We start from the raw sequence: 20,143 nt of genomic DNA on the forward strand, positions 1-20,143 counted from the left end.
GTATTCTGGCATAATTTGAGCCGTAGAATCGAAATATGGAAAAAAATTGGTATGTTATTTCAGAAAAAGTCCGATTTTGTGTCAAAATACCTATGTCAGAATAGTGCTATATATAAATCTAATATATATCCTAAGTCGCGCTTTCGAGACATGAAGAACGCAATTTGAATTTTGTCAATCGGCCCAGTAGATCAAGAGATATAGGACTGTCCCTTTTTTTTTTTTTTTTTTTTTTTTTTTTTAGCAGTGTACCTCGTTTATGAGCAATCTAGCCATTGAATTTGTAGAAAAATTTGGAATAAAAGTAACTGGAAGCTCAGTACACCATTCGCAGAGCAACCCTGTTGAAAGATTTCACCGAACAATCAAACGAATTTTAAAAGTCTTGTGTATCGAAGAACCCTGAGTGGGAGAAGCAAGTTCCTGCAGCTCTATTTGCTTTAAGAACAATAACGCACGAGAGTACGTGATTTACACCTGCAGAATTAGTATATGGCCGAAATCTTAGAACACCTGTAACATTATTATATGAACAATGAATGAATCCTGAAGACGAAGGAAATAATGTTGTTGAATACGTTTTTCAATTGATAAATCGGTTAAAAAGGTGCAAAGAGATGGATACAGATAAAATGCTGGAAATGCAAACCAAAAGAAAAGTGTGGTACGATCGTACAGCTATTAAAAGAGAATTCTCTGAAGGAGATTTAGTATTAGTTGTATCAACGAATAAACCAAACAGACTAGCAGTAGAATGGAAAGGTCCTGGGAAGGTTGAGAAGAAATTATCCGAAACTAATTATGTTGCGAGTTTCGAAGGAAAAAAAAGACTATCATAGGCGAGCAGAATCGGTTAACCTTATGATTACAGAAGATCAATCGGAAATTGATGATATGGAGGAAAATTTCCCAACAATTGACTCTGAACACCAACATTGTTCGATTTTGAGGACATTAAAGAAAACAGTTCCTTAAGTGATAAGCTAAATGAACAACAGATTCAAGAATTGCATGATATGCTGCTGAAGTTTTCAAAAATCTTTTCTAATAAGCCTGGAAAATCTCATTTAATAACGCATGATATTCAATTGACAGAAAACACCCCAATGCACTGTAAACCATACAGAATGTCTCCTAGACAAATGGATATATTAAAAACGGAAATTGATAAAATGCTTCAGCATAAAATAATTGAAATAGGAGATTCAGATTACACTTCTTCTATGATTTTAATGGAAGTATCAGGGAGGGATCCAAGACCTTGTATCGACTATAGAAAATTGAATAAGTTGACAAAAACACAATTCTTTCCCTTGCCTAACATCGAATAACGAGTAGAAACGGTAGCAGGTGCAAAATATATAACTCTTTTGGATTTAACAAAGGAAATATCTTTAACACCTAATGCTCAAAGACTAGCCACTTTTGTTACAAGTCTTGGCACATTCTCTACGGATGCCTTTCGAACTTAAAAATGCACCATTTTCATTTAGTAAAATGATGGCCGAAATCCTTCACGGTTGTGAAAACTTTGTTGTTCCATATTTAGATGATGTGGCAATCTTTTCAAACACCTGGGAGGAGCATCTAAAACCTGAAAGCCGTTTTGTCCAAAATAAAGGACGCTGGTTTAACTATTAAACCAATAAAATGTAAATTTGCTCAAGATAAAATATCTAGGACATATTGTAGGTCATGGTATAAGCATGCCAAGTGAAGTGAAAGTAAAAGCTATTCTTGATTTTCCAATGCCATCCACAAAAAGTCAAGTCAGAGCATTTTTAGGATTAGCGGGATATTATAATCATTACATTCCCATGTTCTCATCTATAGCAGCACCTTTAATAGAAACTTTGAAAGGAAACTTAAAGAAAGGGAAAATAAATTGGACACAAGAGTGAACAAAAGCATTTGAAGAACTAAAGGAGAAACTGTCTCAAAGGCCTATACTACATGCACCTGATTTCAATAAGGAGTTTATTTTGCAAACTGATGCTTCAAACTCTGGTATGGGTGTGCTTTTAGATCAAAAAGATGAATGAGACAATGAACATCCAGTATTATATCTCAATAAGAAGTTTACAGAAACTGAAAAAAAGTACTGAAAAGGAATGCGCCGCCATAATATTTGCTGTAAAGAAACTTCAATGTTATTTAGATGGGCATACTAAATTCCTCTTCATGACCAATCATAATCCCTTAGTTTGTCTCAAAGATAATGTGACTCTAAATCCACAACTTATGAGATGGGCACTAGTACTACAACCCTACAATTACACGGTCGTTCATTGAAGTGGTAAAAACCATAAAAATGTAGACGCATTAAGTCGTACTCCCTGACCTGATTAAATAATTTGTTTCTCTATATAGATAAAAAAAAATTTTTTTGATCCTTCCTCTCTTCCTCAGTGTATGTTATTATGTTATTTCTTGTTTAATTCTTCTTTAAATTCTTGTATTTCAATTCTGTATTATGCTGATATTGTTGTTTTGGGGGGGGGGGAAAACGTCATTTATAAAAATATAAATTAAATTTATAAAAATATAAATTAAAGTTTGTCTGGAGGGGGAGAGGTTGTAATACCTTGTTATTTAATAAATAACTTTTTATTGTTGAAGTGGCAATGCCATATTTGTATTATGTAACCGTTGCTCAGCAACGTGAGAAATTGTTTTAAAAATTAGATTCTGAAGTTTTTACCAGATAAAAGTAGTACGAAAGTTTTGCCAGAAAATAATTTTTTCTAATTATTTATCTCCGTGAACTAGAAATAAAATTTATGTTCTAATAAGAAGATTCCCTGTTTTGTCAATTACTGCAAAATACATTACAACACCAACGTATACTATATTTTCTCACAAATTTCCTCCTCCTTTTTTTATCAATTTCATTGTCCAAAAATCAAGAGGAGAGAAGTATGTGAATAACTCAATTTCTAAAGAATGTAGTTAAAGTAAGAACACAACAGATGACAAGTAATCTTTCATAAACTACACGTAACTATCAAAATATTATTTCTCCTACTTCCTATTTCCAATAGGAATTCATAGCACAGTCAAAGGTTGTTAATCCGGACTCGACGGGACTTCGGCGATTCTGGATTATCGATTTTTCCGGATTATAGATCATCAGTTTAAATCTGGTAAGATGGCATGCAGAGATTACAAAATTAAAAATATGAAACCGTAATTTATGAAATAAAGAACAATTATGATCTAAAGGGTATCAAAATTTACAAAAAGAAAAAGCTTAATATTTATTTGTTTACTTTATTAAACATTTCTTTCAATGTAAGTTGCATCATTTCATGTGATAATACTTTCTCTTTAATTCTATTAAACAGACATAATTTTTTGTTTAGTTACAAAGTTCCGCTGTTCAAGTCCTATAATTGCTGTGTTGAGAATACCGGCTAATCTGTCAATCGAAATGCTTTCGTTTTCAATAACCTCTGGGTCACTTTCTTCACTATCGGAAGCGAATTATAATGACGAGGAATTTGATTTAAATCATATCAAAGACAGAGTACATCGAGATGAAATACTACACTTAGTAAAGAATTATAAGCCAAATAAAATAAAAACATCTGCCCTGAAGATAAGGATAGTGCTGACAGATCAACTTCCAATCCGCGGCGTGAAATTAATAAACAGATTTCGGATTTCAAATCATACTTTCGCTTTGTAGATACAAATTACATATTAGTAAATATATATCGGAAATTCTATTTGACATAATCGAAAGTTCAAGCTTACTTTTATGAAATTGCTCTAACAGTCCGCAAAAAATAATAAGCCGGATCCAATTTGTAGATTAAGGAACAACACAATCTGCAACATTAACTGAATTAGATAATTTTAGCTTACCTCCGTTACACATTACACGCGCATGCGCACAAACATATTCGCAGCCGTAAAGGTCTTACGCGCACTCGTAAACGCATGCGCAGAAAGTTTGTAGCTTTGAGGTCCGGATTACAGATCATTCCGGATTATGGGTGTCCGAATTAACAACTTTTGACTGTAATATTAACATTACAATATTTAATAAGATACTTTCATGTCTATTTCCCTGTAACGAATATCCTCCATTTTTTTACTGTTGTCTCTGCTACTCTTTAGTCCTCAAATCATCCATAAATAACTAGAGAAGGTGAATTCCCGTTTTCTCAGCAAAGTCATACACTAAATGTCAGTTCATGTTGATTTCACTGTGATGAGTCAGTTCTTGTATTAGACAGGGATAAAGTTCGACAACTATAAGGGAAGGCTTTGGCATGACCTTCATAGGTAGTTTGAGAAGGTTTGTTTTTTGTTAGTAAAATGAAAACAATCATTAAATGGATGAATTCATTTTAAATTAGGGGGAGCTTGTTTTCTGTACTGACTTAGTGAAAAATTACACAAATATTTTAAATATTTTCAAAACCTGATGTTAAAAAGCTAGGGGGAATATGTGAGGAACGAAGGTACTACTTAATTCAGGCTTGATAATCCATTCAGGAGGAGGGGGGAGAAGTAAATTTTAATAGTTTACACAGAGAAGCCATATTATTATGTCCACCCGCTGTTATCCAGAATAACTGTTGCTGATAAACAAGGATATCCACTAAATATCACTGAAGAAATTCAGTAAGATGATTGTTAAAGGTATCTGGACCCTGGACCAAGCAAACTGCAGTGCATGTGATAGCTGCTTATGAGTGCATAGTGGAGAATTCGGTTCGCAAACATGTTGATAAAGGTATTCCCAAATATGTTAAACTGGGTTAAGCTCTAAATAATTCAAATGCCAGGGAAGTAAGCATAAGTCTTTGTCATGCTCTTTGAACCATTCACAAATGATTCTGATAGTATGACACATTGCACTGTTCCAACTAAATATCCTTCTACCCACAGGAAAGACCATTAACATGTAAGAGTGTATTTGATCATTAAGGATGAAAAGTACTAATTGCAAGTGCCTTCTAAAGCTATAAAAGGATCATACTGCTACCAACTTGTATATATCCAACACTGGTTGCTTGGTGTTTGCGCTTGGAAGTTTTATGCCCAGGGCCAGATTTACGTAGAAGCTACACAAGCTATAGCTTAGGGCCCCCAAAAAATTAAAATACAGTATAAATAGTATTAAAATATATTATAACAGACTTATAAAGGCCCCCTATCTCAAATAGCTTAGGGCCTTTATCAAGTCTAAATCTGGCTCTGTTTATGCCTGACATCCATCTGCTTACAGGAATTCAAAGAACTCAAAGTATGGCGCATTGTAGAAGGTAACCTTTTACCAGATGGTGCAAGTCTGATGTCGGTACTTCTGTGCAAAGTTCAGAAGTTTTGAGCAATTCACAACAAAACAATATTTAATTAAAATTTGAATATTTGTCAAAATAAAAACGGATTACTTTGCTAAAGTCTATGATCGACTACTGACCTTAAACAAAGCTCAGATCGCATAAATTTTATGAGTGTTAGAGAAAAAACTTAAACAGGATGTTGGGGTATTTCATTTTTTAATTTAACAATTAAAAGTACTTTGCTTGTTTGTGCACCACCTATTTTTCTTTTGCATACTGCCAGTGGTATACGTACCACTGGTTGAGAATCACTGGTCTAAACCAAACTGCCAAAACAGTATTTACCTCAGGGAATGACAGTTCGTAATCCTCCATAGTTACCACATGAAATCGCAAAAATGGTTCCCTTCATCAACTCATGGTACACTTTACTAAACTAGCCATTGAACAGTTCAAAAACTCCACCATTTCTCTTGGCTCTACAACAAATTATCACGTCTATTTTAATGCCAGATAAATTGCAATTTTTCTACATGATAGCCACAGTTGCTTAAACGAAAACTGCTGACATGCCACTTTATGTTTACACATAACATATGCAATTGTTCACTGGCTGTGTGTGCCTGATGTCAGGGGTACAGAATCACAATAACGTAACATAACGTAACAATATTATTTCCAGAATTAAATTTTAAACAAAAACTATTAAATGGAAAATGCCTATATCAGAAATTGAGTCTACAACAGAATTGAGAGTGAAATACTTATGCCAGAAACAAGTATAAACTGCTATAAATTAAATAACACATAAGGAAAAATATGAAAATACCAGAGCAATCCGGAACTGAATCTACGACAAAACTGACAGTATTTTGTGGCTTCATCAAATGCAGCCACTGATGGAATACAAACAAGGTCCAGATTAAAATCATGCTACATCATACATGTAATTTGTTAAACTTACATGTAAAAATAAACAAAGAAATGTATCTAATAAAAAATACAATAATAAAAGTGTCACCCCACCGGGTCAGCAGTTAGTGACTGACTGCTTTACCAAAGGGCTCAAGTTTGAATCCTGGAGAAGGCATGAATGTTTGTAACTGTATAGTGTGCGGAATGGTGGTACTTTTAAGTATGTGGTAAGCTGAAAGTCTTTTCGAAAAGTCGCTGTTAAGGAAGCAGGGTGCTCTCTATCAAAATTGGAGGTAGAACTAAGCAAAGTCATATTGTCACCTGTATGGTGACCTACGGCTCTTGCCATTGACAAGCAAAATCTTGCCTCCTTGCCACAATGAACTTCGTGAGCTTGCTCTGATATCAGAAAAGTAAGATTAGTCATGACAACAACAAAAATAAAGGTAAAGTAATTAGCAAATTTGAGTTTTTTATGAAACTGAATAGAAAACCTATTTAATTTCTTTGGATGCTACCAGAGGTTTACAGACGGTTGCTAAATGTCGGGAATTTGCCCGGACTGTCCAGGGTTGTGCTCAGGACTGAAATATGTCAAGGATTTTTATACAGCAGTTCCAATTTATGAGCCAAGAATCCTGGCCAGATCTATGAATTTATGAAAACAGTCTTAAAAAGAGAATACCGAACAGGCAGAAAAATTTACTTGTATGTTTTTAACTTTAAAGAATTGGACTGATATAGAAGAAAGTATCATCAATATGATAATAAAAAAATAAGAACAGACTTTTTAAAGGTTTAAACCACTGAATATAAATTCATGTTTCTACATCTTCTAATAGTCAGCATGTCCAAGCAACAGCCTTAATAAGTTTCTGGAGAACATGCACTTGATTTTCAAGATTCTTGCTCATACAGAAGACCTTATGTCTTTACAAACTAACTAATTTTGCAATGAAAAATTCTGTTTTGTAAAGTATCATAGTAACTTCTAAGAACTGCTTGTTATTCAAACCTAACAACTGACCTTAAGAAAGATAGTTGTCCCAGTTATTATCTTTGCTGACAATAGAGAGCTTTCAAAAAACTTTCCTATACTCACCACTTCCAGAGTGGACATATATGCTTGAACTTCAGAACAATATTTACTTTGAAATGAGAACCAAGGTATGGGGCAGAGGAAAACTTTTTACAAAAACTGAAGCAAAAGAACCTAAACACTGCTACGAATGCAAAGATGCTTATAAACAATATATTAAAAACAAAAAGAAATAAAAATAAGCCTTCTCATTTGTTACAGCAAGAAAATATAATGCTGGTATTATTTAATTCTTATAATAAAAAAGCATATAAATACACAAAAGATAAATGTTAATTTCAAGATAACAACAAAGTTAAATGCAACTTATATTTTTAATTAAATCATTCTTAATTTTAAATTAAAATAGTTCTCAAAAGTAAAATGCATGTGACTGATATTTCTGTAGATTCTAAGAAGTTAAAATTAATTTGCATTAGTTCATCTCCTGATCATTTAAAGGATCTTTTAACCATTGAAATTGTTTTCTACGATCTTGGTTTGTCTACGTCTTTGAAATTGTTCCATTGTGATGCTATAGATCTAAAATCTCTCCCTCCCCCCACACACAAAGAAGTAATCCTTGCTTTTAACACAATATCTTTAATACAATTTTCTTATTGTTTTTAAATGAGGAGAAGATTGAACTGTTTACACCAGATTACTTCATTAAGGATCTCGTAGATTTAGCACCTAAGATTGACTTTTCAATCTAATGTCCTCAAAAGTTTTTGTGCTCATTTTTTGTACTTTCATACTTTGCTTTCTAATAATTTTGATTTTTATACTATACATCTGCTTGCTTGGAACATTAATCATAGAAAATACTAGACTCATGTACTATCTTCTTGTTCTGCTACATCTTACTTGTAGTTGCAGTTGGCCAAACCTTATTCTTTGTGAAACCAGTAAAAAGATTAGTACTATGTATATTTTAAATAAGATTAAATAATAAGCACAGATTCGTTTAATTTTCTGATACATTATAACTGTCTTTTTCTACAAAATAGGCTGCAAAAATAACATGAAGCACACAAATTACAGCTACTGTCATTTCACTGATCTCAAGAATAAGATCTGATTGAGCTTCTTTTTTTCATTCAGACCTGTGTGATTTTTATACTAAACAAAGCATTAAGCTCTATGCTACAGATATCTGAAGTCTCTTTCTACTGAAATCAGGATTGAATTTTGAAATAATATACAAAAATTTAATGAAGTAACATTTAAACACCATTTCTCATGCTTTTTAGCTATACAACCCTCATGAATAAGGCTGACATTTTTCACAAATCACATAGATAAAATTGCACTGAAAAAATGTGGGAGAAAAAAATTGGATTGGACTGGATTAACTGATCATGACAAACCACAGCAAAGCTATCTGCCTAAGGGAAAGAATGCCTTTTGGGAGACTTTCTGACAGCAATAGGGTAACTTTCACATTATACATGGAGGAAAGTACAAAAATGCCCATGTAAAAGCCAGCTCATGGAGATCTGAATTTGGACTAAACCGCCAGTGCTCAGTGGTCTAATCCACTGAAACACTGCTTGAGCGCAAAAGAAAGAACCAATGAAATAATTTAAAAGAAAGAACCCACTTAAATGAAAATAATTCATAAATACACATAATTATTAACAATTAACATATACAAATTAATTTAAGATTATAAATAAATATATAAATTTTTATACGGAAAACCAAAAAGAAAATAAATAAATAAATAAATAAAAAACACTTTTTCTAATCTACCAAAAATGTCTTATAATCCACTGTTTAGTCATGACCCAGATTTTGGGAACCACAACTGCAAGATATGCAAAACATATAAATTTTTTAAATTGCCTACAATTTTGGCTATTATTGTACATTCCTATTCCTAAGCTGCAGTTTGTCCGTTTTGAAATTTTTAAGGAATGGCTATGAAAATTGAACAAAAAAGGTTACTGGTACAACACGCTTACCAAGCTGATTTTTCTTTAGCATGAAAGTTAACAAAGATATGTTATAAATTCAAATCATCACTGCACTTCATATGAAAATTTCTAACATAAAAATTGATTACAGTCAGTGACAGAAATATTTAAAAATAGCTTCAATTACCTGATAATTTCTGATAAATACACTAATGACTCCATTCAGAGGTATCATCAAAATCATGACAGCTAATCCACCAAGAGTAGCAATACCTAATTGTTGCCAAAGAAGATATATTGCTATAGCAATCTGAAGAGGGGCTGACCATAGGAGATTGACCATCTGAACATAATCCATCACTCTTTGGGTATCCACAGACATTAAGTTGACTATTTCTCCTACTGTATAGTTCTTCTTAGCTGCATTTGACAATACAAGGGCCTAAAATATAATTAACACATCTTTATATAATTAAGACACAATAACATGCCGAATAAATACTAATTCAGAAGTCAAACAACAAAAATCAGCGTTAATTACAAAATTTTGTAAATTAACGCTGATTTTTGTTGTTTGACTTCTGAATTAGTACATCTTTATATATTGAACATACTACAAAAATACAGAAATACATAAAATGAAAGCATTTTCTTTTTATTAAAAATATAAAATTAAGATCCAGAATAGTTAAACAAGTTAAGAAGATATTTAATGTACTTCTCAATGTCTCTTTTCCTAACAAACCATCTTCCTTGCATATATCAAAATTAATATATATAAATAATATACTATATCAAAATGTTAAGAACTGATAATAAAAAAAACACATTTGTTTAAACTTCAAAATTACATTACTGCGAACGCTAAATTCTCATCTAACCAGTTTTCCCCCTCTTTTCGGAATGGTGACGAGGCTTCAGCCTCATTCCTGTGTTTAATCCTGTATCGAGATTTTTTTCAGGTTTGTCATTTTTAATCGAAGAATGACGTAGTAACTGGCTTCAGGAAACGATGAGCATAATTAATTTTGAGTACTTTCATCTCAAAGTAAAGAAATATTATTTCCATAAGAATTGATGTGCTCTGCAATTGACACATTTTGCATTTCTTTTGCCATGTGCCAATGTCTGAGATGTTAGGCTAAAGAGATTTCTTTCGTGTAAAAATAATTGGTGAGATTTCAACAAAATGATCACTTCACTGATATTTGCTTATTAAAGATCTGATAATAATAGTATTATGTGGATTAGACAAGATAGCAACATATCTTCATAATCTTCTGTGCATTGTGTCTGTATTTCAGAACTTTCAAGGAATGTTAAGATGCTTATGGTAATTGTGTTTTCCCTTTGGCAAACTTTTGCACGTCCATAATGAATAATTTTAAGTAGCTACTACCAAATAAAGAATCATATATGAAGTGTAGTTATTTTTCTAATTGGCACTAATGCAGTGAAAAGAATAAGTGATTCTGTTTTCTAGCTATTGGTTAAAAAAGATAATTCCTTAGCTTTCAGTTATTGCTACAAAATAATGCGGTGTATTACATTTCTATCTAATAATTGTTTATTAGGCACATACAGTTTAACATCCTCTTTCTACCATTTAATACTGTGATAATAACAAAATCATTATAACAATTGTGCAACTACCATATTTCCCTGATATAACCCATAATATAATAATATAAGCCATAATAATTTTTGCTGCAAAAGACATGCTACAGTTTATTTTCAGGGAATGTTTTATTTTTCATGTACAGTAATTAACATATAACATTTATTCATATTCAAAAATACATTCCTTTGTGTTTAAGAAATATATTTATTCATGTTGAAGAAAATTAAAAAATTAACAAAATCATGTATTCTAATACAGTCATGTCATCGTCTTCTGAAACATCGGCATAAAGCATTGGCAACATAGCTGTCCATTATCTTATACCATACATTTTTTACCCATGCAAAGTTCGTTCATTCTTCACAAAGTTAGCTCATTGTTTTCTCTATGTTCAATGTAGTCATTGAAATGGGCAATGTGCAAATGAGCAAATGGCCTTTAAATTAGTTATTTATTGCAACATCAAGAGTTTGGACATATAAACTAATTCCTGCAGGAATTATTATTTAATGAATTCTTCTTTCTGCAAGGAAGTTCTTCATTGCTTTAGCACTGTAAGTACTAGCAGAATCATATACAGGATATCTCTTGGATCACCTTGCAAAACAAGTGGTAAAAATAAATTGACCCACTTTCTTATTGCTGCTTGTGTGCACCTAGCTCTTTCAGTCTCAAGAACATAAATACCTGAAACCCATTCGATTTCCTCTTTCTTGCCCTTAGAGATGATTAGAAGGAGGGAGGTTCTTCTATCGAGATGAATTGCCAAACTACATGCAATGCATGCACTTTTGTAACCAGTGAGTGAGGGGGGAGGGAATATGTACTGCAGAATCACCCCTCATCAATAGTAGCTTGAGATGCTTGACCCATAAACACTGCAGTTTCATCCATAGTAATCATGTTCGAGAGTTAGTGCTTACAGAAGTCGACACCATCAATGAAACACTTGAAAATGCAAGTGCACTATTAATCCCTTTAGTATCTTACAATTTGAACAGTGTTGTCAATCTTAGAGACAGTTCGCACGCATTGATAACGGATGCCATCCACCCAGTGTTGTGATGCTTTGAATTCGTCTGGCAATATGTCTAACTGTGGTGCCATTACAAGGGCAAATGTTTGAATATCAGCCCTGCGAACACCCAAAGAATTTTGGTCTTCTGTCAGCAATCCATTCGCAGATATGTTCCAATTCAGGAAATAATGGTTGCTGACCTGATCCACACTTACGCTTCTTGGCATTTCCCTTGCTAACCTGTTCATTGAGGTTACTGTAGTCTGATCACCATTTTTAGACCATCTGTAGGTCCAAATTCTTCTCTTTGCAAAAAGCTGTACGATTTTTATCCCTGGGGTCTTCACAACTCCTTTCTTGTACTCGATGGAATAGTTGTTTCTTTTTGTACTCATTTTATCTGAGAATCAAAACTTCTTATCCTTCAAATTTATTATTAAATCAAAAGCAAAACATTCATTACTAAATATATTGAATACTGAAGATTCTAATTTGTTGTAACCACATCTGTTTGTTTCAAATAAGCATGTGTGTTGCATCTGCACTTTGTCATTCTGCAATAATGCACCTATTTAGCTGATGATCTTAATTAGGGCTTATTTCAAGGGTAAAGCTTATATCAGGAGTACCCTGAAAAATCATGCTAGGGCTTTTGATTTAAGTCTTATTTTCAGGGAAACACAATTTCAGATACTTTGAAGTTTTTTCTAAATAACAAGAGTTGTAATTCATTTTTTAATTCAGTTCCAGCAATTATACAGGTGACTAGTACAGAGTTTTTGTGGTTCTTTCTAATATGAAATGTAAATGCAAGGTAGATTTCCTCAGGGATTTCACCACAAAGGTTTCTAGAATGATGCCAATGATTAAATATTTCGGAGTGCCTATGGTTCTAAATCATGTACCTCCACATCATAAAAATATCTAAGTAGTGAGCAGAAATAGGAAAATTACATAAATAGTTAGTACGACGCAAACTAGAGGGAGCCACATTAGCTCGAAAGAGTTTAGGTATAGGAAAAAAATTTATTAATTTAGGTATAGGAAAAAAATTTATTAAGTCAAAAGTTTTGATTTAAAAAAAATTTTTTTTGGTTTATATATCTTTTGTATTTTTATTTTTAATTCTTTTTAAAATTTTACATTTTTATGACATAGATAAAACACAAAAGCAAAAAGTGGAGAGGAAAGGTTTCAGAAATTAAGAGGCTCATTGGCATATGATGTTAAATCAGAATGTAGTAAAGTTTGTGAAAACACGAGGAAATATCCAAAGCAGAAATTAATTTTGCAAGCATGATGTGATTTTTAAACGAACGGATTGATAACAGTGCAAAGAAGGCCACTTTTCAGTTGAACTTGAGTAGAAGATAGCAGTTTGGTATAGTCAGTGATGAATAGCAATTTTAGAAGATAGAGAGTAAGTCCTTCACGTCGCGGAGGCTGGAACTGACGAAGCAGGATCGTGTCTATGCCTTTTAGCAGGAGGATAGATGCCGTAGTCTCGACCCATGACGGTTCTTAGTCGTTTTTGTGAACTTGCAATACCAGGGTCATAGACAGGAAGCTGTTGAAGTGCTCGGTTATCAATCAGTTCAACAAATTTTGACTAAGTTTTTTAATAACAATATCAATTGGTTTAATGTTAAGGTCTGAGTAATTCATATCAGTACGAACACACCACGCTGCACTAAGGACTAACCATAAGGTATTACTTTGAATGGCTTGCAATTTTTTTATGCGAGTCTTTGCATCAGTACCCCAAATGGTAAATGCAAACATAAAAATTGTTGAATAACTGAAGTATACAGAAGAGCTTTGTTTCTGATAAACAGATGGCTCTTTCGGGCTTATAGGGGATAAAGTTGGGATCTGACGCTCTTTGCTTTACTGAGAGTATCCTCAACATGAAAATGCCAGAGTAGTTTTGAATCAAGTATCACTCCTGGATACTTATATGAGTTTGACCAGGGAATATAGTCATATCAAAGAATTTTAAATTAATGGAAGGGTATGGGAGTCGGAAGCATGTGAATATCATGGAAACACATTTAACGACATTAATTTTGATTTTCCAAGTAATGAGCCATTGCTCAAGGCTTGAGAGATAAACCTGAATGTTGTGAACCAGTTTATCCAATTGTTTGTGCTTGCAGAGGATGGCCATGTCATCTGCATAAAGTGCTAGAGTGACACTGGGTGATTTTGGTAAGTCATTCATGAAAATGATGAACAAAAAGGGCACTAAAAGACTACCCTGTGGGACTTTTTCTAGAGTAAGTGAACCTCCAATGTGCTGTTTACATAACGTTTTTGTAGAGAGCAATAACAACAACAGAAAAGCTTTATGTGCTTGAACAGACAGAAAAGCAGTCTCTTATTTTCAGAGTTAAGTATTTCTAAACTTTCCTGTTGTTACCACAACTACCACTGCTAGGAGCTTGTGGTATCATTTACTGAGTAAAATTAAACATTTACACATTAAATGAGCATATGATTTCTTGAACGGTGACAACCGAAAATAAAATCACTAACTTCAAATTATAAACTTTCATGTTATCTTTATTATTAAATAATGAAGAATCTGCATATTCCTTGCATTGTAGAAAAATGGCAACACCTACAGCCACCAAAATTTCAATATTCAAACGTGCACTTCGAAGCTGGAACTTTGAATTTCAATTTCTTTTAATTATATCATATTTTGTACAATTTCAAGAACTTCTGAATTATTCAGCAATTTAAAAGAAATGTGTTGCCATTCGTAAAAGTACAAGATATTTGTCTTTCGAATTTGATCCCATAAACTCCACGATTTAAAAGAAACATGTTGCCAAAACTCAAATAAAATATTTTTATATTCCCCGCATCAGCCTGCAGCCATTTGGTGAAGTGTAAAATATTTTATTTTTCTTTGAACTTTAATCTATTATTCATTAACAAACTAAGTGACAGAAAAGCAATAGAAACACTTTTTCAGCTCTTATTATTAGCTATTAGATGGACCTGTGAAATTACACTCTTTAAAACCATTACATATTTTTCTTTTCTATAATAATTATTTTAGATGGCTGGCCTATTAAAATCCATCAAGATATATCAACTTTACTGAATACTTTTAATTCAAGTCATATTTATCCTTTGGAGTTACATGAACTTATCTCATAATTTTAAAATTTCTTTCTACTTTGTTTAATGAAAATTGTTGCTTATCTTTCCGTTATTATTATTTCATAATTTAAACTAACAAATTTCAACCAAATAATACAGAATATTTCTGATACTCGAAGGAAAAAGACATGTCATTTTCCTTCGAAATCAATAGTTACTGTATAAAACCAGTGACAATTTATTTGAACTTTCCATGATTTTAAATACATTATATATTTTTAAGTCGATATAATCTGTTAAAGAAATTACTTCTAACAATTACACTTCCACATTATACAACACACAATAAAAATATATGTAATACTAGTTACCTTTTTGTACACAATAGACGTAATACAAGAACGAATGCGCATGGCAACGATATATATTCTGTATTCATATTGTCCAGATAAAAATGACTCAAGCATTGCTGCAAAAAACATGGCAACTGCATAACAAAATCCTTTCCAGTATGGCTCATTGCTTCCAACAAAGGCAATTAGTAAGCTATAAATATAATAATTAACAATTAATATTATGTTTTAACTATAATTATGAACATTAAATGAAACAAATATACTAAAATACGATAAAATATATCAAACAAGCTGTGAGATGGCATGTAAACTCTCTTTCTGCAATTGAATACATAATTTATTACAAATTATTCTAATTAATTTTTAATGTTCATAAAAAGGGTCTTTTGTAAATAAACTAATGACAAATTGGTTAAAAAAATTTTCAATTGCACGCTTTACAAATTATTTAAAACAGATATACATTATTCATAATAAAATAAAGATAAAACTCTTAAGAGGTGTTATACAGTGTGATTTTGTAATTTGAAGATAAAGATTTAATGCAAGAAAAACAGAAATTTTTAGAACTGGCATTTTGCTAGGCTGTTGACATGATTAATATTATAATTAGATAATGATAATAGAATGTCAAAAAAAAGCAAAGACACTTAACAATACATATTTCTAAAAGAAAGTCAAAAACTTTCCACAATCCTAACTAACTGTACTAAACGGGCCTAGATGAAAGAACTCGCATTATACGACAGAAGATTCAAACCGAATAAAATTCGAGATATATTTTAACACTTAAATGCCTGAGTTCTAAAAATCATTTAAAAGAAATCTTATAGCTACATTTTAAATCACAAACTGCTAGAAAAACTGCATAAAATATATCACAATGTTAATGCACTTTTAACTTTTTTTTAAATAAACTGGTTTGTTCCATAATACAGTTTTAGAGATGAATATATAATTGCTAAGTATTAAAAAAATTACTGTAAAACGTATCTGGATACTTGCTAGAATACAGACATATGCATTTAACCACCTATATATGATTTTTTAAATCATAAGTAGAGTAAATGTTGCCAAATATGGTACAACATAATTCATATTTTCTCTCTGCATTAATTCACATTTATGTCATTTTTAAGATAGGTTTGTTTTTTAATTATCATAAAAAGAATTCTTTTCTTGTTATAATAATATTTTAAATGTTTAGAATTTAACTGAATTTAACAAATTGTTGAAATTTAATTATCAAAATTTAGGAGTTTTCAAGGTAGGGAAGGGGGGAATTTAACTTTTCCTAAAAAAAGAGGGAGATAATAGGATTTTTATTTTTGATTAAAATCATGATATGAAGCTCTAGTTTCTAAAAAGAAATTTTGGGAAATTTTATCTTAAATCATGTATCTAACAAACATCATTTGCTCTGCTTTTTAATACATCACGTGCTTTCTATAGTTCACAACTAAATAATTACTTGTAAGCAAAATCTGAGATACCATCACATTGGAAAATATCAAACAAGGTAATGGTGGTAAGACAAAAGTTCAAAAATAAGTTTCATTTTGAGCTAATATTATTATTATGGATATTTGTTTGAATAACATTAAATTGTGAATGAGTTTTAAAACAAAGAACATGAAATGAGCAGTATATATTGCTGTAAGCTATGGTTTATTGATGTCTCTTTAAATGATCATTCCAGACAAGCAAGAAGAAACTGACAATTTATTATAAAATTTTAATGACACTTAGCAAAATAAGGAGCTGTAAATAGCTCAAAAGAGAAGCTGGATATTAAGCAATTTCTGCTTAGAGAATAAGAAATATCATAAAATCCACACAGAGGAAATTTTAAAATGCAATTCAGCTATCACAGATGATTAACAGTTACCCCATCTTAGCACTTGAAATCATACATATATGGTATAGCATGAGATTCTGGAAGATTCATAAAAATCAATCTCAGAGCTTCAAATATGTTTATTGTCACCATTGCCGATTTCTCACAAAATTATTTTGCCACTGCTTATCAAGAGTGTCTTTGCTTATATCGCACATTCTACACCGGGTATTCTTATAATTTAAACATTGTTGGACTTAGAACAGAGACCATTCCTTATAAGAAATAAACAGTTATATACAAAATATGTGGCCACAAATTTCACTACAAACAAAATAAACCCTAAAACTGTTATGCTAAAAACACCAAGTAAACAAATAACTAAATAAAACAACAAATAGTATCACAACACTGCACAAAAACAATGCAGTCAAATGAATTTAAACATCTATAGAACTGTCGTGTACATGTATGTATGTATCTGTATATATACTATAAAATAAAGAGCCACATCATTATGACCAGCTATTCAATAATGCATTGCATGACCTTTGCTCTGCAAAACAGCTGCAACTCACCTTGGCACTCGCCTCCATAAGTTCTTGCGAGGTGACTGGAGACAGGTTGTACCAAATGTCTAAGCAAGGATCATGCAAAGTCGAGATATTCTGACATGGCGGTGTTTGAACTCGGAGCTGCTGCTCCATGATATCTCAAATGTGCTCTACCTGGTTAAGATCTAGAGAGTTAGGTGGCCAGGACATTAACTGAAATTCATCCTTATGCTAATCGAACCCATCTAACACAATTTAAGCCTTGTGACATGGGGCATTACCCTGCTAGAAGATTCCATTTCCAATTGGGAAGACAAGTGCCATCTAAGAGTGCAATTGATCTGCAGTTATATTCAGATAATTCGCAGCTTTTATGATCTGTTCTAACACAACTAAAGGTTCCAGAGCGCCCATGAGAATGTTCCCTAAAGCATAATACCGCCACCACCTGCTGTGTATTACCTGCTGTACTGGGAGGAGCAATTGTTCGCCTGGAAGACGGCATACCCCGACACAACCATTAACATGATGAATGAGAAATAGTAATTCATCCAACCAAACAATTATCTTCCATTTATCCATGGTCTAGTTGATGTTCCCAGGCCCACTGTAGGTGTAGTTGACAATGATGCTTCGTCAACTAAGGCATACAAGTAGAAAGTCTGCTCTGTGGTCACGAATCCAACAGTGTCTGCTAAACTGTATATTCCAAAACACTTGCACTTGAACCTACAATGTATTTTAATGTCATCTGAGCAACTGTTTGACACCAATTCTGCTGTACTACGCGGAACAGTCTTCAGCGTCTTTTTTCTTTGATGAAGCATGGATGTCCAACAACTTGGCATCTATTGCTGGTTTCACCATAATTTATCCACTTTGCATAAATACTAACAACAGCAGATTATGAACAACCTACTAGTCATGCAGCTTCGGAGATATTTATTCCGAGTCTATGGGCCATTATAATCTGCCTTCTTTCAAATTCGCTTAGATCAGCAGCCTTTCCCATCACTCACAAAAGTAAGTGCAAGAATGATTCCTTTCTTTCATCAGTAGCAGTCAGATATTATTCCCACTTAATCAAGTGCCCTTCACATCATCCAGACGAGTTCACTGAAAAATGTGAGGATGGTCGTAATGTCTTGGCTCATCAGTGTATATATAAATGTGCGTAACCTTCTAATCACTGAACTAAGAAAAAAGTTTTAAAAAATAAAATGTAAAATAAAAAGAACTATCACTATTGTTAAATAATGATGAATCTGTATGTCAAAAAAAAAGGAATCCCTTTTAACCAGCAGCAACATGACTGGGCCAATTCCAGATAAGAGTTTTTTCTGTCAGTAATTTTTTGATCTAATGGTCAAGATTAAATAAATAATATTGAAAATCATACAGATTATTTAAAATTAAAACACATAATATGGTTTAACACTTCCCAAAAATAAAATAAAATTATCTTAAAATTACTATATTTATTATCACACGAAAATTAGGAATTTATTAGTATGATGGCATTATAACTTTCAATGTCTGCTTGCTTATAAGATTGTCAGTGTAGTTTTAAAAATTGACTGTGTACATGATGAAGCTTCATAACATCATGTACAGACATAAGCAAACATCTCTCGGGCATCTTATGAGAGTCTGCAATCCTTTATTAGCTTCCATTTCTTGCTCTGTGTGTGTTGTCTTCATCCCCCTTCCTCTTCATCATCTTTTTTTATTTCCCAGTACATGTCTAATTATTTCCTCCTCATCTTGAGAGAGTTTAAAGATAGAGAATTGTCCAGATTCATCTTAGGCTACACATTCTCTTTACTAACAACTAACCTTCTACGAATATATGAGGAAATACAAGATGCTGACACAGGCACCAGACATGTTTCAAACTTAGAGAATCTTTGCCAAACTTAGAGAATCTCAATCTATGAACATGATCACGGGCCACAATTTACACAAACAATGATGTAATGTTCTACATATCTTTCCAAAAAACAAAGTAAATATAGTGTCGTTCAGTGTACATTTGTTTCTAAAAATCATGGACACTACTTTCAAAGTTCACACATGGACACATAAAAAGGCCTGTTCCTTGAAATATTTACATAAAAAGGAACAGCCACTAGTACACTGTGAACACATGACCTCAAAGCTAGAAATTTTGAAACTGTCTCTTATATTTATTTCCCATTTTGTGAGAATATAATGAATTTTTAATTAACAAATTCAATGCTTTAATAACAGTGTGTCGATAAAGTACAAAATATTTATGCTTCAGATATAATCAGAAGACTCACTGATTTAAAAGAAATGTTTTGTCATTGTTCAAAATAATATACTTTCTTCAATCTTTGACACTTTAACTTTTAAATTTAATCTGTCTGTTACTGATTAACAAAGTGATTTAAAAGCAATACGTATTTCTTAAGTA

The 20,143-nt window shown here is 32.2% G+C and overlaps 1 protein-coding gene across 3 annotated transcripts in view; it reads right to left on the reverse strand.

Annotated features, from left to right (window-relative positions):
* Positions 1–20,143, reverse strand: part of LOC118189122 (multidrug resistance-associated protein 1-like) — a 190,529-nt gene that overhangs the window by 114,070 nt on the left and 56,316 nt on the right. For all 3 annotated transcript variants that reach the window (XM_085824093.1, XM_085824104.1, XM_085824099.1), the window contains 2 exons: positions 15,331–15,505; positions 9,397–9,651 (listed from right to left, as the gene is read on the reverse strand). In XM_085824093.1, the coding sequence (XP_085680219.1) occupies positions 9,397–9,651; positions 15,331–15,505 (430 nt within the window). The remainder of the gene's footprint in view (positions 1–9,396; positions 9,652–15,330; positions 15,506–20,143) is intronic.

Source organism: Stegodyphus dumicola, chromosome 1 (assembly GCF_044657685.1).
Source record: "Stegodyphus dumicola isolate Sdum_Otavi_A_Nest chromosome 1, ASM4465768v1".
NCBI classification, from domain to species: Eukaryota; Metazoa; Arthropoda; class Arachnida; order Araneae; family Eresidae; genus Stegodyphus; species Stegodyphus dumicola.